This window comes from Antechinus flavipes, chromosome 2 (assembly GCF_016432865.1).
Source record: "Antechinus flavipes isolate AdamAnt ecotype Samford, QLD, Australia chromosome 2, AdamAnt_v2, whole genome shotgun sequence".
Classification (NCBI taxonomy): domain Eukaryota; kingdom Metazoa; phylum Chordata; class Mammalia; order Dasyuromorphia; family Dasyuridae; genus Antechinus; species Antechinus flavipes.
Window position 1 is genome coordinate 51,480,615 of NC_067399.1, and position 25,327 is coordinate 51,505,941.

A 25,327-nucleotide genomic window follows, 5' to 3' on the forward strand; every position below is an offset into this window, starting at 1 on the left:
ATTATCTATGCAGATGGTTCTCAGATTTATTTATTCAGGCCTATCTTCTCTCCTGGGCTCCAGTCCTATATCACCAACTGCCTCCCTGAAATTTTGAACTGAATATGCTGCAGGTAGCTCAAATTCACTATGTCTAAAATGGAATTCATTTACCTTTTCCTCAAAATCCACACCTCTTCTAATCTTTTCAATATATGTTAAGTATTGAAAGACTAAGAACTATACCACATCTTTGAATCAGTGCTTTACTGAATTATTTCCACTTTTTTCACATTTCTATTCAGCTTCCAAAGTGATTTTTCTAAAAAACCTTAAAACTCAATAAACTTCAATGAGTTCCAATCTAGGATAAAGCACAAAACCTTAAAACTCAATAAACTTCAATGAGTTCCAATTACCTCTAGGATAAAGCACAATTTTTTACAAAAGCAATTAAGGCTGATCACTATGTGGCTTTCTAGCTCTCCAGTTATTATACAGATTACCTCCCATTACAGAGACTTTGGCCTAGTCTGCTTCACTTCCCATTTATATGCTTTTGTACTGGCTACCCTCCATGACTGGAAGTTACTCCCCATCTCTACTTCTTAAGAGTTCCTGTTTTCCTTCATGATGCAGCTTAAATGGAAGCTTTCTGAAGGAGGTCTCTCTTGATACCTCTGCTGCTGGTGCCCCCCTTTCCAAAACTACCTTGTTATAGTTTTATATATATTCTATATACTGTTGTTGTTGGTCTTCATTCTTAAAAAGGACTAATTTACTTCAGAACGGTGATGTTTTAATTTGCAAATGAAATGAGACAGGACTGTGTGAAGTCACTGGCCTCACTCCCCTCCAGAGCTGCCTGGGTCCACTGGCAAGACATAGATCAAGATGACTGCAATATACATACACACATAAAATATTGTCTTTCTCATTAGGATACAAGCTCCTTGAAAGGAGGGACTTTCACTTTTGTCTTTGTATCTACATTGCTTAATTTTGTCAATCTCCCTAAGCTACTACTTCATTATTATTATTTCTTTCTTCTGAGCAGAGGTTTCTGGGATCTCTGTAGGGAGTTTACTCTATCGCCCCATTCTAAAAATCTATCACCTTCTTTTGCTCAGCTCTCTGAGGAAGACGTTAAAGCTTATCCCTTTACTTGTGTTCTCGATCCTATCTAGCATTGTCTTCTCCGACAACTCATCCTTCTGATTGCCTTTCCTCATTCATGTTCAATCTCTCCATTCTATTTCCTACAAACATAGCCTTCTTTCACACAAAAACCCATCACTTGCCCATGCCACCTCAAGTCATTAGTCGAACCCACAGGGCAGGACAGTGGAAAGAATATTAGATTTGGTTTCAGACAAACCCCTTTTTATCACTTTCCATATCTAGGTTTCAGTTTAATTTTCTCCAAGTAAGGGAACTGAACTAGATGAATTCTAAGGTCTCTTTTTGCTATAAATCTATGACCTTATTTTTATAGTCAAACTTTCAGGAAAAGTTATTTGTGCTAAATTTTCTTTCCTGCTCACTTTTAATTCTAGCTTCTATCTATCTAGCATCTGATACCAACATTCATCTAAACTACTCTCCCCAAAATTTTCAATGATCTTTTAGTTGCCAATACCTCTTAGTCTGTATCTTATGTAAGCTCTCTGAAATTCCCAACATTTTTTTTCCTGGAAACTCTTAAGTCTGTGATATTGTTGCTACTTTTTCCACCTGCCTGAATATTTCTCAGTTTAATTCAATGGATCATTCATTCCTGCCACCTACCAAAAAAGCCTAGACTCTACTCTTAGGTTCTCTATCTTGATACATTCTCTCATGGCAATCTCATTTTTTCCCCATGAATCTATCTCAGATCAAGGGCTAATATGGTCAAAGCAATGAACTCTTAGAGAACACAAGAAATACATCTTCCTTCTCAAAGCTATCTCTGAGAACAATAGCAAAAGGAACTTTTAGGTATGAGACGAGAAGAGGAATCTCACAATGAACACTCTCAATTTTCCCAGAAAAGCAGGTGAAGTTCTCTGCAGAAGAGGAAGAAAGGGGTACCTTAAGGAGAGAAGATGAGATTTGCAAGAACCATTATGGGGAGTATAAGACAGTGATATCAGCCAAAGGAGAAAAAAATATTACAGCAGTGAGGGCCTGTCTGAGATCATGTAACAAATCTGTAGTAGACTCAGTTGGCAAGACTGTGTGACTTTCCAGTGGTGCTTGGTAGTACATAGGTTAAGACTGAGGAGACAAAGAAATGTGGAGGTAATGGCTGAAATTTGGTAAGGTGTGAGTGGCAATTGGCAAATGATTTGAGGAGGGGGAAAGAGGAAAAGGGGTAAGCATTCATGAATACTTTTGTGTCCCAGGCGCAATGCTAAGACAAACAGAGGGCGGCAGCTAAGTGGTGCAGTGGATAGAGCACCAGCCCTGAAGTCAGGAAGACTTGAGTTCAAATCTGGCCTCAGACACTTAATACTGTCGAACTGTGTGATCTTGGGTAAGTCACTTAATCCCAATTGCCTCAGCAAAAACAAAAACAAAACTTTACAAACAAAAGACCAAACGAGAGGCTAAGTCATTTGTACCAGGTCAGAGTGCTGAGACTAGGTCTGATGCTAGATTCAGCCTTCCAGCCCATGTCCCATGTATCCAGACAGGATAACACACCCAGAGGGAGTAAAAGGAAGTCACTGACAGCAGCTGAAGGCTTAGAAAAGGCAACGAAAGGCAAAAATGGGTCTCTTTCTCCTGCTGGGGTAGGGTGCTAGGGCCCAGAAAGAGGTTGCACTTAGGACTGACGGTAGCCGAGGAGTTAAGTAAGGGTAGGAGTGAGTGTCTTGTAGGGGCCAGATTTGCTTGAGAATAATAAAAGTTTGAAAGGAGACTAAGATGAGATGAAGTTTGTGAATGACAGAAGGGGTAAAGACAGAAGGTCCAGAATTCATTTGAGGCAGATGAACCTGAGAAGAAAGAGAGGAGGTTTTTTTCAAGGTAGCCTGGGGTTCTTGATCACAGGGAATTTTGTTATTCAGTCCTATTTCAGTTGTGATTTCTGTATGACTCCATTTGGAGTTTTCTTGGCAATGATACTGGAGAGATTTGCCATTTCCTTCTCCAATTCATTTTACAGATGAGGAAACTGAGGATTATACAGGTAGGAAGAATTTCAGAGCAGATTTGAACCCAGGAAGAGGAGTCTACCTGACTCTATACCCTAGCTGCCTTTCACAGAATATTAGCAGGCACAGCGCTTCCTGAGGACAGGATTGTCTTACTTTTTAATCTGTATCCCCATGGGCCGAGCACAGGGTACACACAAATAAATGTTCATTCATCTCTGAATACAGGCAAAAGCTTGAGGGCAAGAGAGGGAATGGAAGGTGATATGTGTAATTTAATGGAGGAGCTATTCTAGTTGTTATCTTCATAAGTAACTTGCCTGCAGGACCAGGAGGCAGCACCATTTTTGAGGTTTATTAAGTCTGGCTCTTACATTTTTGCAGTGAGAGTAAAAAACTCAAAGTTGTGTCTAGTCTTGGCACTAGACAGTTGGACCCATAAAATAAATTCTCTCTTCACTATTCAGATGACAATGTGGTGATTCTTACCTCTTTCAGGAGATAGGTTAGCTCGTTTTGCTGGGGGAGAAGTTTGTCTGTCCTTGTCTGATGGTTCATATCTTTTCCTGCTTCCTTTATCAGCTGCCTAAAATGAAAAAGAAAATAAAGCCAAAGACTGCAGAGAAACTCTGGGTAAGACTCAATTAAAAAAAAAAAAAAAGAAAGAAACAAGAATCCCAGCAGTATTTAATAATGGAACTGCCTACATTCAGAGCAATATTGCCGACAGAGGCACTGGTCATCTCCAACGGACTCAGTCAATTACTGGACCTCTATGGGTCTTTGTCCCCTATCTTTAAACACCCAGGAAAGAATTACAAAACACTATTTCAAGAGCGTATTTGGAACTGGAACACAAAGTTACTCACTTAATCTAAATAGTATATAAATTACTGATGCATGACAAGATATGAATGGCTTTCAAAGTGTGGACTAGAGCATTTGGTTTTGGATTGGACCTGGGATTTCATTGATGATGGGAGAGCTCAAAATAGGGAACTTGCTCTATCAATTCAGATTTAGCAAGTGCTAAAGTGTTAACAGTTTATACAAAGATGTACAAATTAAACCTGACATATATTAAAGCCTATACATTTTTATATCTTTAAAAATGTCTTATTATGTACTATGGCTTGCTTTTGCAGCAATTCCTTATCCTAAATGATATGGCACTGAATTCACAAGACTTTGGTGTATGTGCTTTAATTCATCAAAAAACAAAACAAAACAAACACCCCAAAACAAACTCAAAACTTTTGTCACATTGGAGATTAAACAGACTTGATGAAGTTTGTTTTTTCCAAGTCTAGATTTGATTCTCAGCCACAAGTTTTCAATAGGGTTTAAATAAGGTGAATTTTTAGGACAGTGAAGGATGTTTATCTCTTATTCTTGGATATTTGTATTAACCCTTTGTGAGGTGGAGCACAGTGCAAGACTATGTTTGATATATCCCATCATTATTTAGAACAGTTTTGCATTTTAGAATCCATCACTCCTTCCAGGCCCACTGGAGATAAAAAAGAACAAAATCCCCAAACATGTTTTGGAGTGGATGTTTTATAATCTATTGAAAATGGCCCAATCTTACCTGCCTGGATTTTTTCTGAAAATAGTTTTGGTACAGTCTTGAATGAAAAAGTGAGTTTCATCAGAAAAGTCTACCTTTTCTCAATATTGAGTACTCCAGCTTTTATGTTGTTTTTACTCATGACAAAAAGTTTCTTCACAGGAATAGTGAGTGGCTATTTATTTTTAAATTATTATTCCTATTTTTCCTCCAAGTTCAGATAGCCTATACTAGTCAACAGAGGAATCAGTAATAAGACTTCCACTTGCCAGGTCCTGCTAAGGTCTTTGCCTTTTAAGTCTAACAGTCTCAGTTCTTGCTGGTGTTTTCCATTTTCAGCCTCATTTTGCTTAAAGCTTCAGGGTGATTGATCTTGGGCTTGAAGATCAATGAAAGGTCTGACTTCTTTAAATCAACAACTATTATGCCATCTCTAATAGTCATTGAAGTATTTATTTTTATTAAAAGCTACAACTTTTTCACATTTCTGTTCTTTAAAATCATAGAAGTAAAAACCACTGAAGAGAACAATGAAATGTGTATATAGCATGACATGTAGGACCCAGTATAAAGAACTAAGTAGAAGTGGAGAATACCAGCTTCATCTGATTCAGTGTAGAGTTTGCCAGAGCAGTACACATATATCACAGCTCTGCTTTTACAAAATGAAAACATCAAAATCATTTCTAGTCCTAAGTAATCTGCATACTACTATTGTCTGAGAGGTTACTCAGCCAGTCTAGGTCAAAGGAGGAACTTGGATCCAGGTCTTTCAAAGGTAGATATCAGACACGAATGGTGGATCCCAGGAGTGGCAGGAGGGGTACCAGGGTATCCACAGGCTTCCCTACAAGATGCTATCCTTGAGAGAGGTTAAAAATTTCTTTATTTTTCATTTTAGGGACTTTTCGGGAGTTTCAGGCTTTCTGATAATTAATAGGGTGATATATGTCCAATTTACAAAGATAATTCATAGCCCTATTTTTATAGAACATTTATTTATTCACTCAATATTTCATGTTTCCCCCTGCAGTCAATACACCTAATTATGGAATCACTGGACAGACCTTTTTCTCCCTGGGAATTTCCAAATCTCATTACTAAGATAAAAGTCACCCTCTTGGCACATTCTCTAATTTCTAAAACTGTCAAGAAACAAAATTGCAGTATGTCTTGGAAGTAGCAGTAGTAAAACCATCAACTCTCAATCATCTGCATGAATCCTAGAGCCCCAAATTCATGGGATTAGAAGCCATTTCTTGCTACTTTGATAGGTTTCCATTCTCTCTCCTAGCATGTAGGAATATGGCTCTAACTATTGGGCGTATTAGTGAAATTTTTTTGTTACTGATATTCCCCCTTCTTCCTTTTCCCTCCCATTAGCAGGTCATCAAAAGGGGTTAATATCCTTGCTCTAAGGGCTTACCTTATTTAATAATGTCAGTTTGATCTCTTTGTGAGCGCTGAACCCTCCTTGCTGAGGTTGTGGCGGGAGCACTTGTTGGGGAGGTGGTGGCTGCTGGGATGATTTACTACTGGCTGCAGGTTTTGTGGATTTGGGAGGCTGTGTGGGAGCCTCCCTTTTCCGCTTCTCTTCTTTAACACTGTCTTCTTTTTTTGACTTTCCTGTTAAATGACAATTTCTCAGAGTCAATCACCTACTGTAATCTCTTCTTTTGGGTTATTTTTGGGATAATGTAGTTAATGGCAGGAAACATATATAATATGTGGTTGCAGACTAATAATATTAAGATGAAAACAGCAACCTTTCTATATGTGCTGAATGGTTTCTATATGGTAGTGGAAGTGGTAAGTATATCTTCACCATGAAATGTCTACTATGGGTGGACTCTAGCAGAGGTAGGATTGGAGGCAGACTACAAAAAAGAACGTGTGCTTATAACTGAGAGACAACTCAGCACAACAGGAGCAGAGTCTTTAGTGCAGCTTCTTGACACACACTGGTGGTGAACTCTCTTGAGACCATGAGCTGCAAAGTAGGTTAGATGGAAACAAAAGTTTCCTCATTAGGTATTCCCTGTATCTCTGAAATTACAGGTCTGAACCAAAAAACCTGAAACAAATCTTCTAAACACATTCATCTTCCTTACAGCCAGTGCAGCGAATTATTCCAGAAGAGGCAGGTCTCTGTTCTCAAGAGGCTTACTATCTAGTATATAGGTTACAAAAAGATCACAGGATAATATATCTACTGCACAGCGTGTGAAAGTCTATGTGAGATCCATATAAAGCACTGTGAGTTTACAGAAAGAAGATTCCATTCTGGCCAAGAGAATGTGTCTGTTCCTCACTGCTCCAGCCCCCAAATATAAGTTCATATTTATAATTATCAAAAATAGGCTGGGGCAGCTAGGTGGTGCAGTGGTTAGAGCAGCAGCACTGATATCAGGAGGACCCGAGTTCAAGTTTGGCCTCAGACACTTAATACCTCCTAGCAGTGTGACCCCTGGGCAAGTCACTTAACCCCAATTGCCTCAGCAAAAAACCAAAACCAAAACAAAAAACAAACAAAAAAATAGGCTATAGTTTTCTATAGTGTTTTTCATTCCAGAATGAGCTAAAGGAAGAAAAACTGGTAAGAAAAAAAGTGATACATCTTTTTATCTCAAAATTTAACTTGAAGGCTTTCCTTTCTACCACTGAGAAGGAAAGCCACTTAACTTTAGTTAAGAGGAAACTTTAGTTTCCGCGACCCTGTATCCATGAGTGAGCCTGAGTCACATTCAATTTCCTGGATACCTCAAAAATAGCAAAGGGACATTCTCTGGGGAGGTCCAATCTTCTCAGAAGAGGAATCAGCACAATAGCACCACATGCATTACCTTTCTCCTTCTTCGGCTGGGCAGGCGTGGGAGACCGGGAACTGGCCGAGGAAACAGGACTGGCCAGATCAGCATACATGTCCTCTGAATCGGCACTGCGAACAGAACTGCTACTTGATGTGGCACTGGAGATGGAGGAGACGCTGCTCACACTCAGGGACCTAAAACAGATACAGAAATCCATGCACCACCAAAGGGACATGGGATTGCAGGAGAGAAGCAGGGGGGGGGAAAGAGAAAGAAGAGAGTGCACAGGTGGAGACTGGCTGCTTCCCTACTGCTGATCAACCTGCCCAGGTCTGCCCCTTCTCACAGGTGCTTGGTGCACTGGCCCCTGCTAGCTGTTGTGCTGTACTTCTCCTCCCTGCTGTGGCTGAAGCCCTATAAAGGCCTTCCCTCCCTTCTTTACTCCCTGAAGCCAGGCTCTGACCTCTTCATTCCACCGACCTTGTTCTCCTCAGAGTAACTATCAATGATCTTTCACCAATCCCTGGTCTTCTTGACCTCTCTGCCACCTGATATCACTGATCACTCTCTTCTCTCTAGGTTTCCAGGACCTGTCTCTCCTGGTTCTCCTACCTCTTTGACCAACCACTTTTCAGTCTCTTTTGGTTGGATCATGGCCTATAATCACAGATGTCTCCTGGGGCTCTGTCCTGAGTCTTTTTTTCTTGTCTATCAGCTGGTGAGTTTATCAGTTACCATGGATTTAATTATCACCTCTCTCTGAAGATCCTCTAGTCCACTTAACTAGTTTCTCACTTTTCTGCTGACACTTCCCTATTAGACATCTGAAATTCGCCCTCTCTACCTAGGAGACATTTCAGTTTCATCACCTACAGGCATCTTAAGCTTAGCATGTCTAAACATAAATTCATTAGCTTCTACCCAAACCTTAACTGTCCCTGTTAGGACTGAGGGTACCATTGCCTTGCTAGTGACAAAGGCTCTCACTACCTACCTCCCACTCCCAATCCAATCTGTTGCCAAAGCCTATCTATTTCACCTTTGAAATATCTCTTCTCCTTGGAGACTGTCACCATCTTGGAGCAGGCCCTCATCACTAAATGTTGCACTACTGCAAAAGCCTGATGATTGCTTTCTCTAGCTTAAGTTTCTTCCCACTTCAATCCTTTCTGTACTCATCAAAATGATCTTAAAGTACATGTCTGACTATGTCACTTCTTTATTCAATAAACTTCAATGGCTCCTTGTTACCTCTACCATCAAATATATAAAATTCCATTTAGCATTCAAAATCTATTACTTGTCTCCCCGCTTCCCCATCTAGTATTATTATATTCTAACCTGCCTCTACATATTCTGTGAGCCAGAGACACTAGCTTCCTTTCTATTCCTTGAACAAAATCCTCTGTCTCCAGGCTGGGCATTTTCAATTGCTGTCTTTCTTCTCATCATCTCTTCTTCCTGACTACCCGTGGCTTCCTTAAAATTCCAGCTCACATGCCTCCTTCTATAGAAAGAAAGTCTTTCCCAATTCTCTTTATTAATGCAGTGGCCTCCCTTTGTTGATGATTTCCAATTTATCTTGTCTGTACACAGCAGTTTACATGTTGTCTCCTTCATTAGATTGTGAGCTCCTTGGGAGCAAGGTCTTTACTTTTTTGATTTAGCACTGTGCCTGGGACAGTTGGCCTTAATGAATATTTACTTATTAAAAATTATAAGTGTTTATTAAGTGCCCACTAGTCAAATGACTACTCAACAACAATCTTAATTCCCATTGTTATTTTCTAAGGGATATATGGGCTCAGAAATGTAGGATTCAGAAATAACACAATCTTCTGTCACTTGACTTAAAAGGGCTGCCTGTCCAAACAACAAAGAAATGACCAAAATCTGGTGTCTTTGCATGTATTACATGCATGAATAAGAGATCCTCCTCTGGCAAACCAAAATGTACAAAACAGGGAAAGACTAACCTACAGAAAAATGAAAAGCCAAATCAGGGATATTTCATTAATATACTAAATTTGAAGTCAGAACTGAGTTCCTATTAACTCTAGGAAAGTTTACCTTGAGTAGTCATTAAGTCTCTAATACAAAAATGTCTCACAAATCAAGTTATTTCCTTATCTCTCTGTCCCCACTTTCCTCATCTGTGAAATGAGTTAGACTAAATAATGTTTTAAGTCCTTCTCGGCTCTAAAATTCCATAAGCTGAGAATCAAACCTGATAGACATTTAATTGAAGGGCACAAAAGGGTATTTTAAAGAAGTATTAAACTATAACAACAGACACAGAAGTTTTTAAAAGTGGTAGTGGTGGTATTAAATATCATGTTTTATATCTTTCCAGAGAAAATACCTACCTGAATTTCCTAAGACCGTCAGTAAATGAGTGTGGGGAAAGGGAAAGAATCATATTTAAAAAAGAAATAGGCTATGTGCCTAGGCCAATAAAGAAAAGTTTAGATAAGATAACATAAACCACCCCACTGCCTGGTACACTGAGAAGTATTTTAATTTTATTGATGGCCAAGTCACTCATACTCATTGTGGTTTGATCTTTTCCCCACAGTGGTATTAAAATTTATTTTGCAGATCTTTCTTCTCTGTCAAGTGTCTCCTTTCAATGCAGAGCTTCCTTAAATAATTCTCAAGGTCTCACATTGCAAACTATCAACTTTCCACCTGGAGAGACTTGAATAAAGAAACTTTCTGGAATTCAATAATGTAGTTTCAGATGGCCTGCCTCTACCCATCTTTCTACTGGCCTTTGCTGGATATAGAGAAGATACCAATTCTTCAAATTCTCTCTAAACTGGAGAGTATGAGATTAGATCTGGCAATTTCATCCAATTGTTTCAGGGAGAAGTACAGGACATCAACTATCAGTCTAAATTTTCTAATTTTACTACATAAATTTAAAGCACTTTCTTTCTATGTTAGACATATATTCACTTAGAATATTATCTCTAAAATGAACAGAATTATGTGTGTGAACTTTCTTTTTAAAAATTAAGACTGAATTTCAGAGCTGTTTTCTAACAGTGTAGCAGCCTTCCAACTGTCCCCAGGATATTTTCAAACTTACAGGTTTTACTAGTAATTGGTCCCAGAATACCTCAGGGAGAAGGAAGCTAACACTTGGCTTAACTTCTTACCGGGACTTCCTGGACCCTGATGGGGAGGGAGAAATAGAGGCAGAAGTTGATCGGGAATGGGACCTAGAGAGAGATCTTGACAATGACCTGGATCGGGAACTAGATCCGCTATAGCTACTGGCACTGCCGCTGATGCTGCCGCTGATGGTCCGCCTGCAACACAATCAGACATCCCATTAGAAAGGATCAAGGCCAATTTATCTCAGCTGTGATGAGGCTACTAACTTATCAGAGACAAACAGCTCCAATCCCTGGCTCACACAAATAAACTTCTTTTGATATGTTAAGGGCCCATTTGGACTCCATTTTCTTTATGGAAAAAAAAGAAAATCTCAGTGACAACTCATGTCAATTCTGAAAAAAACAAAACTGACCATTCTCATGGTCTATCACCACAGTAAACTTGTTTCAATGGAAAGAGACAGAAGTTATTAGATGGAAAGAGACCCTATTGGTCCCTACTATTGGAACACCACATGTTCAATTCCACATGTTGAACCTGTGAACATAGAACACTATTTTTAGTAGTAAAAAGCAAGATGACATGGCTCGTCTAGAGACTAAACCTTCAACCTTCACAGCATTATTCCATGCTTTAAGTAATAATAATGACGACAAATAGCAACAACAATAGTGGTGATAAAGTGCATGTTCCTTAAAAATTTTGTTTTTAAAGTACTTTTACAGATTACACATCCATTATTTCATTAAATCTCTATAACTACCCTGCTATATGGGCAAAATAGCTCTCATCGTCTTACAGAAAGACACTAAGGTGCAGGAAGCTGAGGATTTGAACAAGGTTAAAAAGCTAGTCTGTGGTGTAGTAGGAACCAAAGCCCAAGCCTCTTGCTTCAAAATCTAATGGGTCATTCTACTAAACTGGAATATCAAGTTTTCCAAATTCTTTTTGTTTATGGGAAGACTATCTCTACTTGTTCAGGAATTCTAATTTTAATCCCCTATCTTGCTGCTTCTGGATTCCCAAGTTTACCATTTCCTGGTTTGTGTTGGAATAACCATTGGGACTACTCCTGCATAGCATTCACAAATTTTAGTGTTCACAAAGAAAGCACAATGACCTCACCTCCTGGGTGGGGTTCTGGTTGGGCGGTCCTTCCTTCTGGCTTCTCTGTTATCTCCTGGTTTGGTTGGCTCTGCTGCAGGTGTAATAGTTTTAGTGGACTGTGGGGGCACAGGAGGGGGAACTGGCTTTTTCAGAGACTTCTCTCTAAAAGATAAGAATTAAAATATAGATATTACCAGTACCAAAGAAATTTTACTCTCTGAACAAAATTCCCAAAATGTAGTCACATCCAGAGTTAGGTATGACAAAAAGCATAATCTTAAGAGTTTTATTGCTTCAACTCAATGCAACAATGTGTCAATGAACTTTCCTATCACTTTGAAGATATTCCATCTATAACCCCTCTGTCTGAAAGAACAAAATTATTCTAAGACACTAGGTTGTAAATAATTCTCCTGTGATTAAAAAGTCAAATGAGTAACACTGATTATTTCTTAAAGACTCCAAAGAGAAGGGTTTATTAAAGTAGTTTAAGTAACCTCACTTAGAGCAAGCTGGTAGCAGACTAGGATCAGAGAATGCTGGGGCTGGAAGGGAGTTTAGGATTCACCTGGCCTTAATTTTAAAGCTAACCCCAGGTACAAGGAGGAGTTTTCTAGCTTGCCAAAGGCCATTAAAAAAAAAAAAAAAAAAAAGAAAAACTTGGTTGAAAGGATTCTGGGAAGATGGCAGAAGTCAGAAAACTTTCAGCTCCCCAAATTTCTTGACCAAAAAACAACAACAAACACCCCCCCTACCCCCAAGAACATCACTTCAAAACAGCAAGAAGATCCCAGGAAAGATCTGGTTTCAGAGGCAGAGATTTGGCCTGAGAGAAGTATAAACACCTCCAGACCCACTTTGCTGAATCAACAAATAAGCACTGGGAGCAGCTGGGTAGAGAGGCACCCTCAGCTTTAGAAATTTTGACTTTGCAAAGAGTGTTGGTGTTTGATAGTTGAGTAGTAGACCAAAGGACCATCTAAGGGATACCAAGCACACCTGTGATGACCAGAGGCATCCTGGGCTGTGGTTGCAGGGAGAGGAGCTAGCATACTTGATGAGAGCAGTAATGAAGGGTAGGAACGTGCAGGAGAGTAGAGTCCCTGGTTTTAGTGCCAGGGAAGACAGGACAGCTATAGTTTGTAGGCACTGGAGGGACTACAGGACTAGGGTTTGTAATGTAGGAGTGGCGAACCCAATATTGGGCTCTGGAACAGACCTCAGAAAAAGAAGGATCCTAAGACTTGGGACATTATTTCCTACACCTTGGATCTACAACTTGATTAAACTAATAGCTGCTAAAACAAATGAATACACAAAGGAGACACACCTCAACCATAGATAACTACTATGAGAATAGAGAAAATTCAGGTTCATACCCAGTTCTTAAGCACAAAAAATTCTTGGAAGAACTTTAAAAATCAAATTAAAAGAGGTTAAGGAAAAATTAGGAAGAAAAAGAGAGCAATCCAAGAAAATTATGAAAAGAAAGTCAATCAACTTGAAACAGAGAATTAAAAACTTCAGAAAAAATAATCCTTGAAAACTAGAACTGGGCAAGGGGAAGCTAATGAAATTCTAAGATGCAAGAAATGAAACAAAATCAAAAGAATGAAAAATTAGAAGGGAAAGTAAAATATTTCAACAGAAAAAAAAAGTGATTTGGAGAACACATGGAGGAGAAACAATGTAAGAATAGTCAGATTGCCTGAAAATTATGATAAAAAGAATCTTGATGTAAGATTACAAGAAATTATCAAGACAAACTGCACTAAAGTTCTAGTATGAGAAGAAAAAACAGAAATAGAAAGAAAAAAAAAAACCCATCAATCACTACATGAAAGAGATCCCAGGAGAAAGGCTTATAGAGGTTTCAAAGTTCTCATCTTAAGGAGAAAATATTGGAAGCAAGAAGAAAAAACAATTTAAATATCATGGAGCTACAATAAGGATTACAGAAGACCTAGCAGCTACTGTTTTGAAAGACCATATGTCTTGGAATACTGTATTTCTTTTCTTTTTATAATACTAGCTTTTTATTTTTCAAAATACATATAAAAATAGTTTTCAACATTTACCCCTATAAAACCTTATGTTCAAATTTTCCTCCCTTCCTCCACTAGACAGCAAATAATCCAATATAGGTTAAATATGTGCAATTCTTCTAAACATATTTCCACATTCATCCTGTTGTAAGAAAAATCAAATCAAAAGGGGGAAAAATAAGAAAACAACAATAAAAAAAAAAGTGAAACTACTACGCAGTGATCTACATTCAGTCTCTACAGTCCTCTCTCTGGATGCAGATGGCTTTCTCCATCACAAATCTAGTGAAATTGCCTTGAATCAATTCATTGTTTAAAAGAGCTAAGTCCATCACAATTGATCACCACATAATCTTCTTGTTGCTGTATACAATGTTCTGGTTCTACTCACTTCATTTAGCATCATTTCATGTAGTCTTTGCAGGCTTTTCTGAAATTAACCTGCTCATCATTTATTATAAAACCATAATACTATATTTCATAGTGCAAAAGAGCTGAATTTACAACCAAGAGAAGCTTACCCAGCAAAGTTAAATATAACCCTTAATGAAAAAAAGGGACATTCAGATTTCTGTGACAAAATCCCCAGAACTTCGGGAAAAATTTGACATATAACACCCAAGAAAACTGTAAGATAAACATTAAAGGCCAATTATAAGGATCTCAATAAGGTCATTGTTTACTCTGTGTATATGAAAATGTTAGCAAAACCCTTAGGACTACCATTATTTGGGTAGGTTGACAGAAAGCCTTGGGCTTAGCCGAATATGATAGGGTGACTCCAGAAAAATAAATTGTGTAAGGAGAGATAAGGGGTAAATATCTCATACAAATAAGGCATAAAAGGAAAAATTGACATAGAAGAAGCTAGTAATATGGATAGTGTTGGAGCCTTATTGGGAATGGGTTAAAGAAGGAAACCCAAACACACACACACACCCCACCCCCTCAAATCTTCTAAATTCAGAATGAAATAAGAGGTCAAAGGGATGGAGTAGGGGGGAAGGATAAGAGAGGGACTTTTAGAAAGTTGTGTAGGGTAATAAGAGAGCAAGATAATAGGTTGAAGTAAAACAGTGAAGTAAGGAGAGATATGGTAGGAGGAACTATACAACAAATAATTGTAGCTTAGAATGTGAATGGGACAAATTTACCCATAAAACAGAAATGGAAAATAGGAGTAAAATTTAGTATCTAAAAAAAGCAGGGATAATAATCAAGATTTCAGATAAAGTTAGTTAAAACAGATTTAATCAAAAGTGAAAAGTACAGAAAATACAAATATATGAGCAATATTATTTAATTTTGTTTTAGACCATTTAAAATACTTAGCATAAAACACCCAAGTGTCTATCTGCCAAAACAGAAACAAAACTATATGAACATAAACATAAAAAAGTTTCTTATACAAATAAACTCAACTCTCAATAACTGAATAATAATTATGGATAGGTAAAAGTCAATATAATTTTTAAATGATAATTTTACCTAATTAATCTACTTATTCAATGTCACCTCAATTAAAATTATTTATTTTACTGAGTTAGAAAATATATCAACAAAATTCATTTGGAAAAACAAAAAATCAGGAACTTGAAAGAAACTAGGGGAAAAAAGATGTAAAATATAGCAGCAAGAGATCTTAAACTATATTATGAGAGAGAGCACTTTTGAAGTGTAAAAAGGTCTAATCTTGATCATTTTAAATTAAAACTTTCTTCTACAAATAAAACCCTTGTAGACAAGAATAGACAGAATGGAGAAACTTTGGGGGAAAACTTTCTCAAACAATCTCTCAGATAGGATGTGAATGGGTTGCTGTGGTGTAAGAAATGATGAGCTGGTTGATTTAGAAAAACATGGAAAGCCTTGGACCCATGAAGGGTCCATGAAGGAAGATTGCTATCTGCCTTCAGAGAAACAGTTAACAGGTGAAAATAAGTATAGCACAGTCTTTTTTACACACTTACACACACACACACGTATGTGTATGTTTATAGATATCTATGCATATATTCATGCTTAATAATAAACTTCTTTGGGGTGGGGAGAAAATAAGCTAAAAACTGCACAGCAGTAAACAAAAGAAAATCAAAAAGAAAGCAAAGAAAAGCTGGAAAGCTTTGAAAAAAATTAGTATTCATTATATAGATTTTCTTGAAATGAAAATTGTTTTATATTGAATGTTCTTTTATAATCTCAATATATACATGACATTTTTTTTTCCTTTTCTCATTTTGTATTGAAAAAAAAAAAAAAAAACTTTTTCCACACAAAAAAGCTTGTTGGTATCAGAGTTGGTACTAGAACTTAGTTCTGACTCTTGGACCAGAGCTTTTTCTACTCCACCATGCTGCTTCTCAAAAATCAAGGTGTTTACATATGGTTGGTAGAACTATGAATTTCAACTACTTTGGAAAAAAATAAAAGAATTATATGAAAAAAGCAATCAAGCTGTATTAAACTGACAAAGCAATCCTACTTGTGGTCATAAATTCCCAGGAGATTAAAGACAGAAAGTTTCAATAGATACTATCCTAGCTAGTCATAGAACCACTTATGATGAGGTCTCACAGATAGAGCTAACTCTCAGAGTCAGGAAGACTTGAATTTGCAAGAGCTCTGGGACTAGGTGAGTCATACACCCTCCTCTCAGTAGTGTCCCATAGTAATTATCTAGAAGAGGCAGTGTAATACATATGAGGTGTCCTGAATTTGGAGTCAAGGAGCTTTTGCTATTTAGTAGCCGTGTGACCACAATTTTCTAGGCTTCTCTAGCACTAGTAAGACACAGGGTTTAGACTCTGGGGGTCCCTCCAACTCTAGACGCATGATCCCAAGACTAGGTAGCAGAGCAATGGCAGAACTATACCTGATCTGAGTTAGAGAAGGGAGTTTCCTTATAAGGTCCCTATTTCCATGAAATCACAGATTTCAAGTTCAAAAAATGATTGATCTAAGTAACTCAGAGAAACATGGAAATTATTTGTATAATTAGAGAGTGAAATAAGGAAAATCATAATGACTAATATAACTGCAAGCAATGTAAAAACAAATAACATCCATAAAACTTTAAAGACTGAAGGCCTACAAAGGTAAACCTATCTCACAGCCTCAGTAGTATCTGCATCATCTGCTCCAGCACATACCCAGTCTGGATATACCATTTCTGTTTGGAGAATGGTGCTAAAACTAGTCTGGTATGTATAGAAGCTTTCTCTGTGTAACTTCCTAGGGATTTGTATCTATGAACTAGACTGCTTTGACAAGAGTTTAAGCAGAATTGTCACTTTTTCCAAAAAAACCCTTTATTTTACCAAACACATGTAGCCAGAATGCTAAGAACAATGTGAGGAAAATGAGCTCCCTTTCAGCTGCAGGTGAAGTTAGAGAAACCTATCCCATCAACATGTGTTGTTTTAAATTTAAATCTACCGTAGATGCTATGCCAGGCAATGGGGTTTGTAGACAGATACCAACGTAAATTATTCTCCTAGTTCTGCTCACTTCACTTTGCTTAAGTTCATGTAAATTGTCCCAGATTTACTGAAATTCTCTCCCTTTATCATTTCTTACAACACAATAATATTCTATCATATTCATGTACCATAACTTGTTAAGCCATTCCCCAATGGACGGATATCCCCTCAGTTCCCAATTCTTTGCAATCGGGAAAAGAGCTATAATTTGCAAGTTCTTTTCCTCTTTTGGAGTAAAAATCTAGTAATGGTACTGATGAATTAAAGAGTATACAGAATTCAATAACTTTTGGGGCACAGTTCCAAATTTCTTTCCATAATGATTGTCCTAGTCAACTATACTAATGCATAAAAATAACTTTTCCAATAGCCCTTCTGGAATGTTTCAATTTCACTTTTTTGTCACCTTTGCTAATATAATGGATGTGAACAACTACCTTAAAATTGCTTTAATTTCTATTTCGGGCATTTCTTTTATAATAGCTACTGACAGCACATATTTATTCCTCTGAATAAAGGATATGTCTATATCCTTTGAAAACCATTTTCAATTGGGGAATGGCTCTATCTAGACTCAGTTCATTTAGAAAGAAAAAAATCCTTTATAAGAGAAATTTGCTGCAAAGATTCCCTCGCTCCCAATTTTCTGCTCCCCCCCCCCCACCTTTTGATTTGATTTTTCTCGCATAGCAGGATGAATATGGAAATATGTTTAGAAGAATTGCACATGTTTAACCTATATTGGATTACCTGCTGTCTAGAGGAGGGGATGAGGGGAAGAAAGGGAGAAAAATCTGGAATATAAGGTTTTGCAAAGGTGAATATTGAAAACTATCTTTGCATGTACTTGGAAAAATGAAAAACAATTAAAAAAAAAGAATTAAGATGTCAAAAAATTTTATTTAATTTAGGAGAAATTGAAAAAAAAAGTCTGTTTAACACTGCTTTTGGTTTTTTAGCAGAAGCAACAAGATATTTCTACGACATTTTAGAGTGGATAAGATAACTGAGAACAACCCAACAGGAGTAGGTAATTCATTACAAACTAATTTTTAATAGGAATCTAAGCTGGAGATCAGGAAAACTCTCTGTTAAGAAAAGCCTATTTGCCAATGTTAGAGATACAACAAATTATAGAAACTTGCATAAACACAAAAGATTTAACTTTCCTATTTTCACCTATTAGAACACAGGCACATCTACTCAAAGCATTTTATTATGGAAATTGGTCACTTTACATTCACTTTCTTGCTTATCCTGTCACTTGATGTCCTGCCATCAATCACAAATATTTAATAGAACTTCATTTTATAAGACTTTCCTTCTTTATGAATCTCCTTCCATAATCTCAAACACATAAGAAAAAAGAACAAATTAGTTGGAAAAATAGGGAAACTGATAATTCTTCTAAGAACTTTTTTGAGCAAGTAAGTAAATCTCTCCAAACTCACCCTTTTCCGGCAGGTGGAGCAGGCTCTCCTTTAGTTTTTATAGAAGGTTTGTGTGGGGATGGTGTTGGCGATGGAGAAGGGGAAGATGAAAAAGAACGAGACCTGGGAAGTAAAACAATAGGGAACGGCTGTCAGGGACAAACATGGCATAAATATATACAATTCAAAAGCACAATTGTTAAAATAATTACCATGCTACATGCCTTGCAAAATGTAAGCTCATGTGAAGGGTTAACATTTTGCTGAAGCATTTAGGCTAGACTTATGGAAAAATACTAATTATTTATTAGTAGTTGGAAAACTTCATGAATCTTTTCTCCAACTGCAGGTCACTTTTGTTTTCAGTTTTTTCTTTTTAATATCCCCTAAAATTATAGTAGAAGAACTGCAAGGAATATATCAAAAAATAAAAATAAGTTAATAATATTTGATGGAATGCAAATGAGATTTATGGTAGTAGTTATAGAAACAGTTGTTAAAGATGAGGACCTGTGCTTAGGGGGTTTAAAATCTATTGGCCATATGGAGAGAGAATGTAGAAATATAACACAAACTCCTAAAAGCATTTAATATGGAAGGAGTGAAGAGATACAGAGCAGAAGAGTGAAGCATTAAATATTTTAAAATGGAAGGGCCTGTGGCAGCATCATTATTTGACTGAAATCCCTCTCTTTTTCATGAGTTTAAATGTCTCCAGAATCCTTCTTTTCTTTAACTTCCCACTAACAATGCCTTTGTCTCTGCTAGCCTAATTTACTGTGATAAGATTCTAAGTGGTCTTTGATGCCTTCAGTCCATCTTGTCTTCATTTCATTTCTCATAACACTGTTCTGACATAACACAAAAAATCTTACTGTACTACCTGATAATGTCGCTCTTCAAAAAGATTCAAGGGTTCCACATTATTTACTGAATTAAGAATAAACTTGGCCTTTTAAGGACTGGCACAAGTTAGTTCCAACCTAGCTTCCCAGTCTTATCCCGCAATACCCACATAAACGTACGCTATAATCTAGAATTTAAATCATTCTGCATCCTAGTTTTAAAACACAAATGATAAAGAGATTAAAGTTGATCATGTAGTCTAAAGCTCTCATTACACAGATAAGTTTAATGTTTGTCCACAGAGAGGAGTGATTTGCCCAAAGTCACAAAGGTTTTAAGTGACAGAGCATGGATGTGATTTATAGGGTTCCAAATCGAGTGCTTTCTGTTCTAGCACCAGCCTGCCTCCTGATTCCTCCTCTTCTCTCCTCTATTTTCAAAGGCTCAAGTGTGGTTCCTACCTTTTCATCAAAGGCTTCCCTGACTGAATACCCATGCTCATCTCACTTTCCACAACAATTATTTGCATGATTCCCTTTTAAGGTGGAGACAGGAATGTGTGATAGAGTGGGATTCAAATCCTATGGACTTCTAGGGTGACCATCTTTAGGTCAGTTTTCTCCTCTGTAAATGAGAGGTTTGAATCAGAAAACCTTGATGGTCCTCATGTTTATATTTCTAGTGCTTGATGTGCCCCCACACAACTATTGTTTAAAGGAATGAATGGATATAAGTTCTGTATCAGTTGTGGAAGGATACAAATGACTTGTATGGTGGCAATGGTGGGAAGAAGCTAGTTTTCTGTAGAAAATCATCTGGCTAGCATAATGCAGAACTTGGACCAGTGAAGGAATGAGCAAGGGGAGAGACAGGGTTGGGGTGTGAAAAAGCATCAAAGCTGAGACGAAGTTGAGATATAAAACAAGGAATGGGATGATGGGCAGAACTAAAAGTAGCCTTAAAACTCCATTCCATCTCCCACATTTTATAGATAAGAGTTAACTGAGGCCTCTCTAGAGAAGGAATCACAAAGGTACTAATGGGCAATGATGGACTTTGAATGCAAGTCCTCTCACTCCAATTTTATCACTTTTCCCACCATGCCACAATGCTTTTTCAATGAAGAAAGGACATGAGAAAAAAAGTGTTAAAAAATTATTTTAGCCTATGGAGACAGGGAAAACAGGGAAAATATCTGAAAACTAGCATTTCCACAAAAATGACAAATTCTGTTTTGACAAGATAAATTTAAGATATTAGTGGATTATTTGTCTGGAAATATCCTATAGGCAAATGGGGATATCAGAATAAATAAAGGAGAAATGGGGGGTTAAGCCGAAGATGTACTTAAGGTTTGAGGGTCACTCAAAAGTCATTTCCTGGACTGAGAGCCTCTCAAGCTAGTGAATACTAAAGAGCCTAAACAAGATTATTAAAACAAACCAATCAAAACAGGTAAATGTAAATGTTTTGTGGGACTCATGTCATCAATGAAGCAAATGTCTAATATGCTTGTATTACATTTTTCCTTATTAAAATCTGTCATGCAAATATTTCAACATTTTTTGTTAACTCTGGAAGCCAAACACAAAAAGGATGATTATAAACTAATTACTACTATACATTCTTGTAGAACAGTAAAGTTTTTTTTTTTTTAAAAAGCTTTCAAGAAACTTAATGATCCAATTCCATAACACTATTCACTGAATACTAGTTATATGATAGAAAATATTTATAAAATAATTCACTAGGATATAAATTCATTATTTTTTAATAGAGTGGGAAGGCTCAAATGATAGTAAGTTATAGTATATTATTGCAGTTGAACACAAGAGTATTACTTGTGTCTTTCTTCCAAACCTGTAAGAACTTATTTCATAACAAATTACCTACTTGCAATACACAATCTTTCAAAGAAATCCATCACCCCCATTTTCAAAAATGACAAATTAAGAAGAAAAAAAGAGGAAAGAGGGAGGCAAGAAGTACTCATCATCCTTGAAACTTTCCCTCTTACAATCCAAGTTGTACCAGGATTGTTCAAGTTGTCACTCATCAATTATTTGGGAAACAACTAATAGCATTTTTCTTCAAAAGCATATAACAATTTCATGTAACTGCTAAGATTTTAATGTTTAAATTATGGAACTTATTAGGTTTACGAATAAAATCATTTCTGGCACATAGGTTTCAATATAGTGTTTGAGTTTAATTAAAATTGGATTCAAGAGCTGGGATAAAACTTCCAAATTACATGCTTCCAATTTGTCATCCCATGAAACAACAGAAAAGGGAAGCTCCTCTGTTCTTATGGTTTAAACTGCCACCTGCACAAAATTACATCCAAATGCATTTGTCTGTCATCACCAACAGTATTATTTTCCTTCCAATTCCTCTGTTGGGTCTTCAAGGTTTTCTATTAAGTTAAATTTCTCAAACAAATCTAACAGCACATAGTTTGCTTGTTTCTATCACTGTCTTTCCACATGCCAAGGTGCCACCAATCATCATTCAACAGACTTGCCTGTTACTCCTAACTTACTTTCCTGAGGAAGTTATTTCCTGGGTTAACATTATTTCTTGAGTTAACTATAATTTTAATGCTTCTTCACATTACAGATTATTATGTACTTGTCTATACTCATCGTTTATATTCATTTGTATGAGATTTTGATATGTTTGAAGTTCACCAGTGGGGAGAGTCACTCATAGTTCATAGCTAGCTTCTTCTGGAAGCATTAAATATTAATAACGTGAGATGTGTTAAAGTAAACTACTTTTTTGGAGAAGAGTTTTTTCTTTTGTCAAGTAGGGAGATGGGCACTTGCTGTGTTTATATTGTTAATGTGCTATAAAAATGATAAAACACTATACAAATGTACCAGAGTATTTTAACATTCTAGATGACCTGGAAAAGTCTTTTTGAGTCTTTTTCCACATACAAATGTTGTATATTGTATGAATCTCATTTTCAGATCCATGAGGGCACAAGCAATATTTTCTAATTCCTGGACCAAAATTGTTTATCCAATTGTACCTAGAAGAATGGTCAGGTCATAGTAGGTGTTCAAAAATGTTTGAAATTTTTATTTATACGAATTATTTCTCTGTGCAAAGTTATATGATAATATAACTTTCTTTCAGCAAGGAATCTGTTAGAACTTTGTTATTTCATAGCCTTAGAAATCGTATATCAATCAGAATTGAGAACATTAAAGGCTTTATACAACAATAATATCTAATAATAAAGTTTCACAATGAAACCATGGGGAAAAGGAAGAAAAGCATCATTCCTCCAAAAGCTAATGTTAAATTGTTTTAAATATGCTACTTAATGGACTTTAGCTAAGAGTGGAATATTCTAGTTATTAGTTAATATAAGAATGAGGCAATAATATTTGTTAGGTTTCCTAGCTCATGGCATATTAATAATATGATCTGCTTCCCAATCCAGGATAGAATCTAAAACAGAAGCTGCCTATATGTGGAGCCCAACCCACCCATTCAGTTCAGAAAGAAAAGGGCTGGGTTTAAACGAGTTAGAAGACTGTCTCTGACACTTGCTGCTGTGAAGAACTTTGGGCAAGTTACTTAAATTCTCCAGGCCTTAGGTTCCTCACCTGTGAATGAAGAAACTGAACTAACTGGCTTGTAAGGTACTTTCTAACTCTAAAGTCACTGATCTTAGATGCCTTTCCTACTTTTAGCCTATCTTCTCCAAATCTGTGATTAGTTACATAAATAAAGGAGACAAGGAGAGTTATGCTGAATACAGAAACACTTTGTTAGCAAAGTGTGAGAGTGTCAGAATCTGTTTATTCATAAAAAACACAGTGGAGTTAAGCCTGAGATGATCTGTGAACAGTTGAGGTAATTGTTAAAAGTAAAAAAGTAGAAGTACAAAGGGGGAAGGGCAATTAAAGAAGTATAGAGCTTTAAGCATCTGGCGAATGTAATTCATTTAAATTTCATTCAGTTCCGACTTAAAACCAAATGAAAACAAATGACTAAGTAAAATTTGGAAAGGAATATTAACAATTAAAAAAAAAAGTTCAACAGCAGTTCTAAAAGAGGGAATTGTCTAAATTTTTAGTAATAAATACAGATTACATTTTGGTGGTTGGAGAAGCCCAAAATTGGGATATGTGCAATGGCCAGCTCATATATTATACAGCTCCTAATTTTTTTGAGGGTCTAGCTCAATTCCATCATACTAGGAAAATACACTGAAACTGGTATTTCTAGAAAAACAGTTTATGTTTTCATTTCCATTTCATTTATCAAAACTTACAACAATTATATTCTATTCCATTTAGTCTTAGGACATATTAATAACTTTTAAAACATAGCATTCAACATTTTATAGTTAACACAAATCATTTAAAAGCAATCAAACATTTAGCAGAAGAATATAGCCTACCTACCTGAGACAAGGAGACAGAGACCCTCCATGGAGAGCAAACTACCTTGACCGGAATTTAGGAATTATTAAAGAGGTACCCTGGTTGACTGCCTTTGTTGCGAGGGTACATGGGGAAAGAGGCCCCCAAACTGTAAGTAACCAAGGCCCCAACTGAAAACTGTATAAAAATAAAGTCGTTCAACACAAAGTCCACAGATTGCCTTTGACCCGCTTCCATCTCTTTTTCCAGAAGAGCAGGGAGGCAGTAACGCTGGAGAGCACTGGCCAAAGAAAGTATACCTGGATCTGCTGCCTGAGAATGAGCTGTGTCTAGAAGACCGACTAGAATAGGAGCTGTAGGATGAGGACCTGGACCGGGATCGTGAGGAGCCAGAACCAGAGTATGATGATGAACGAGAAGATGACCTAACAAAAGAAAGGGAGGAAAAGTCATTCTATCAACTTAAGGAAAATTTGGTTACTTAACTTTGTTAACTCTCAATTTTGAGAATTCTCTCTAAAAATTATCCCTTCTTCCATTTAGAGATTTTTATGGACACAATTCAATTCAGCCAAATTCATTTTTATAATTTCTTTTTTTTTTGGCATTGTGAATAGATTGTCAATGTTTTCTCATCTGTCTTACCTGTCCTGTCCCCTTTCCCCCTATCTAGAATCTTAGAATTTCAAATGCTTTCTCATAAAAAGCATTTAATTTCACCATTCTGACACACTGAATTTCCACCAGCTATCAAAGACTGGCCTTAAAGGTACAAGAGATCCATTGGTTTTTTGGTAGTCTTGCAAAAGAGGTTCTATGTGGCTATTACTTTCATTTTATTCCATAAAACACTTCAGATTATTTACAAATTTTGTATATCTGGAAATTAATTCTCACCTTTTCCTATTTTCATTGGGAAACAACTTCATGTAAGTTTCACTCACAATAAAAACTAGTCCAAAACGAAAACACAGCTGTTGTTAATAACAATAAACCAAAATATCTGAAAAATATAATTCAGGAATTTTGCTGCACTGTATCCTAACCTTCACTTTCCCTCAAAGTGCTCTTGTTACCTGGAGGAATTGGATGCAGATGCTGATGAGGCAGATGTTTTTCGACGCCTCCGTGCACGGCTTGGAGAAACTGATACACCAAGTTTCTTTTTAGGGGACTTAGATCGTCGCCAAGGATCCTTCCATTCATCTGCTCTTTTCACCTGTGGGCCAGTTGATGTGGTTTCCTTCTTTGGTGGCTCAGGTTGACGGCTGAAAACATATACATACCAATTTTAATAAAGAACAGAGTTCTCTTGTTACCATATGGAACTGAAGTTCCAAAGCTACAAGAGCATTCTGTCTCATAAATGTCTTCTAATCAATTTATCATCTGGCT

General features: G+C 36.8%; 1 protein-coding gene and 1 long non-coding RNA gene across 4 annotated transcripts in view; one reads left to right on the forward strand and one right to left on the reverse strand.

Annotated features, from left to right (window-relative positions):
• Nucleotides 1-25,327, reverse strand: part of ZC3H18 (zinc finger CCCH-type containing 18) — an 83,759-nt gene that overhangs the window by 5,523 nt on the left and 52,909 nt on the right. For 2 of the 3 annotated variants that reach the window (XM_051974799.1, XM_051974800.1), the window contains exons 9-16: nucleotides 25,009-25,200; nucleotides 24,232-24,357; nucleotides 18,705-18,806; nucleotides 11,748-11,891; nucleotides 10,661-10,813; nucleotides 7,533-7,693; nucleotides 6,116-6,315; nucleotides 3,609-3,705 (exon numbers count right to left, since the gene is read on the reverse strand). In XM_051974799.1, coding sequence (XP_051830759.1) covers nucleotides 3,609-3,705; nucleotides 6,116-6,315; nucleotides 7,533-7,693; nucleotides 10,661-10,813; nucleotides 11,748-11,891; nucleotides 18,705-18,806; nucleotides 24,232-24,357; nucleotides 25,009-25,200 — 1,175 coding nt within the window. The remainder of the gene's footprint in view (nucleotides 1-3,608; nucleotides 3,706-6,115; nucleotides 6,316-7,532; nucleotides 7,694-10,660; nucleotides 10,814-11,747; nucleotides 11,892-18,704; nucleotides 18,807-24,231; nucleotides 24,358-25,008; nucleotides 25,201-25,327) is intronic. The other variant, XM_051974801.1, reaches the window with a different exon arrangement.
• LOC127547800 (uncharacterized) lies at nucleotides 18,171-24,280 on the forward strand. The gene is made up of 3 exons (XR_007950268.1): nucleotides 18,171-18,283; nucleotides 22,984-23,185; nucleotides 24,182-24,280. It is a non-coding gene; the product is annotated as an uncharacterized LOC127547800 (long non-coding RNA).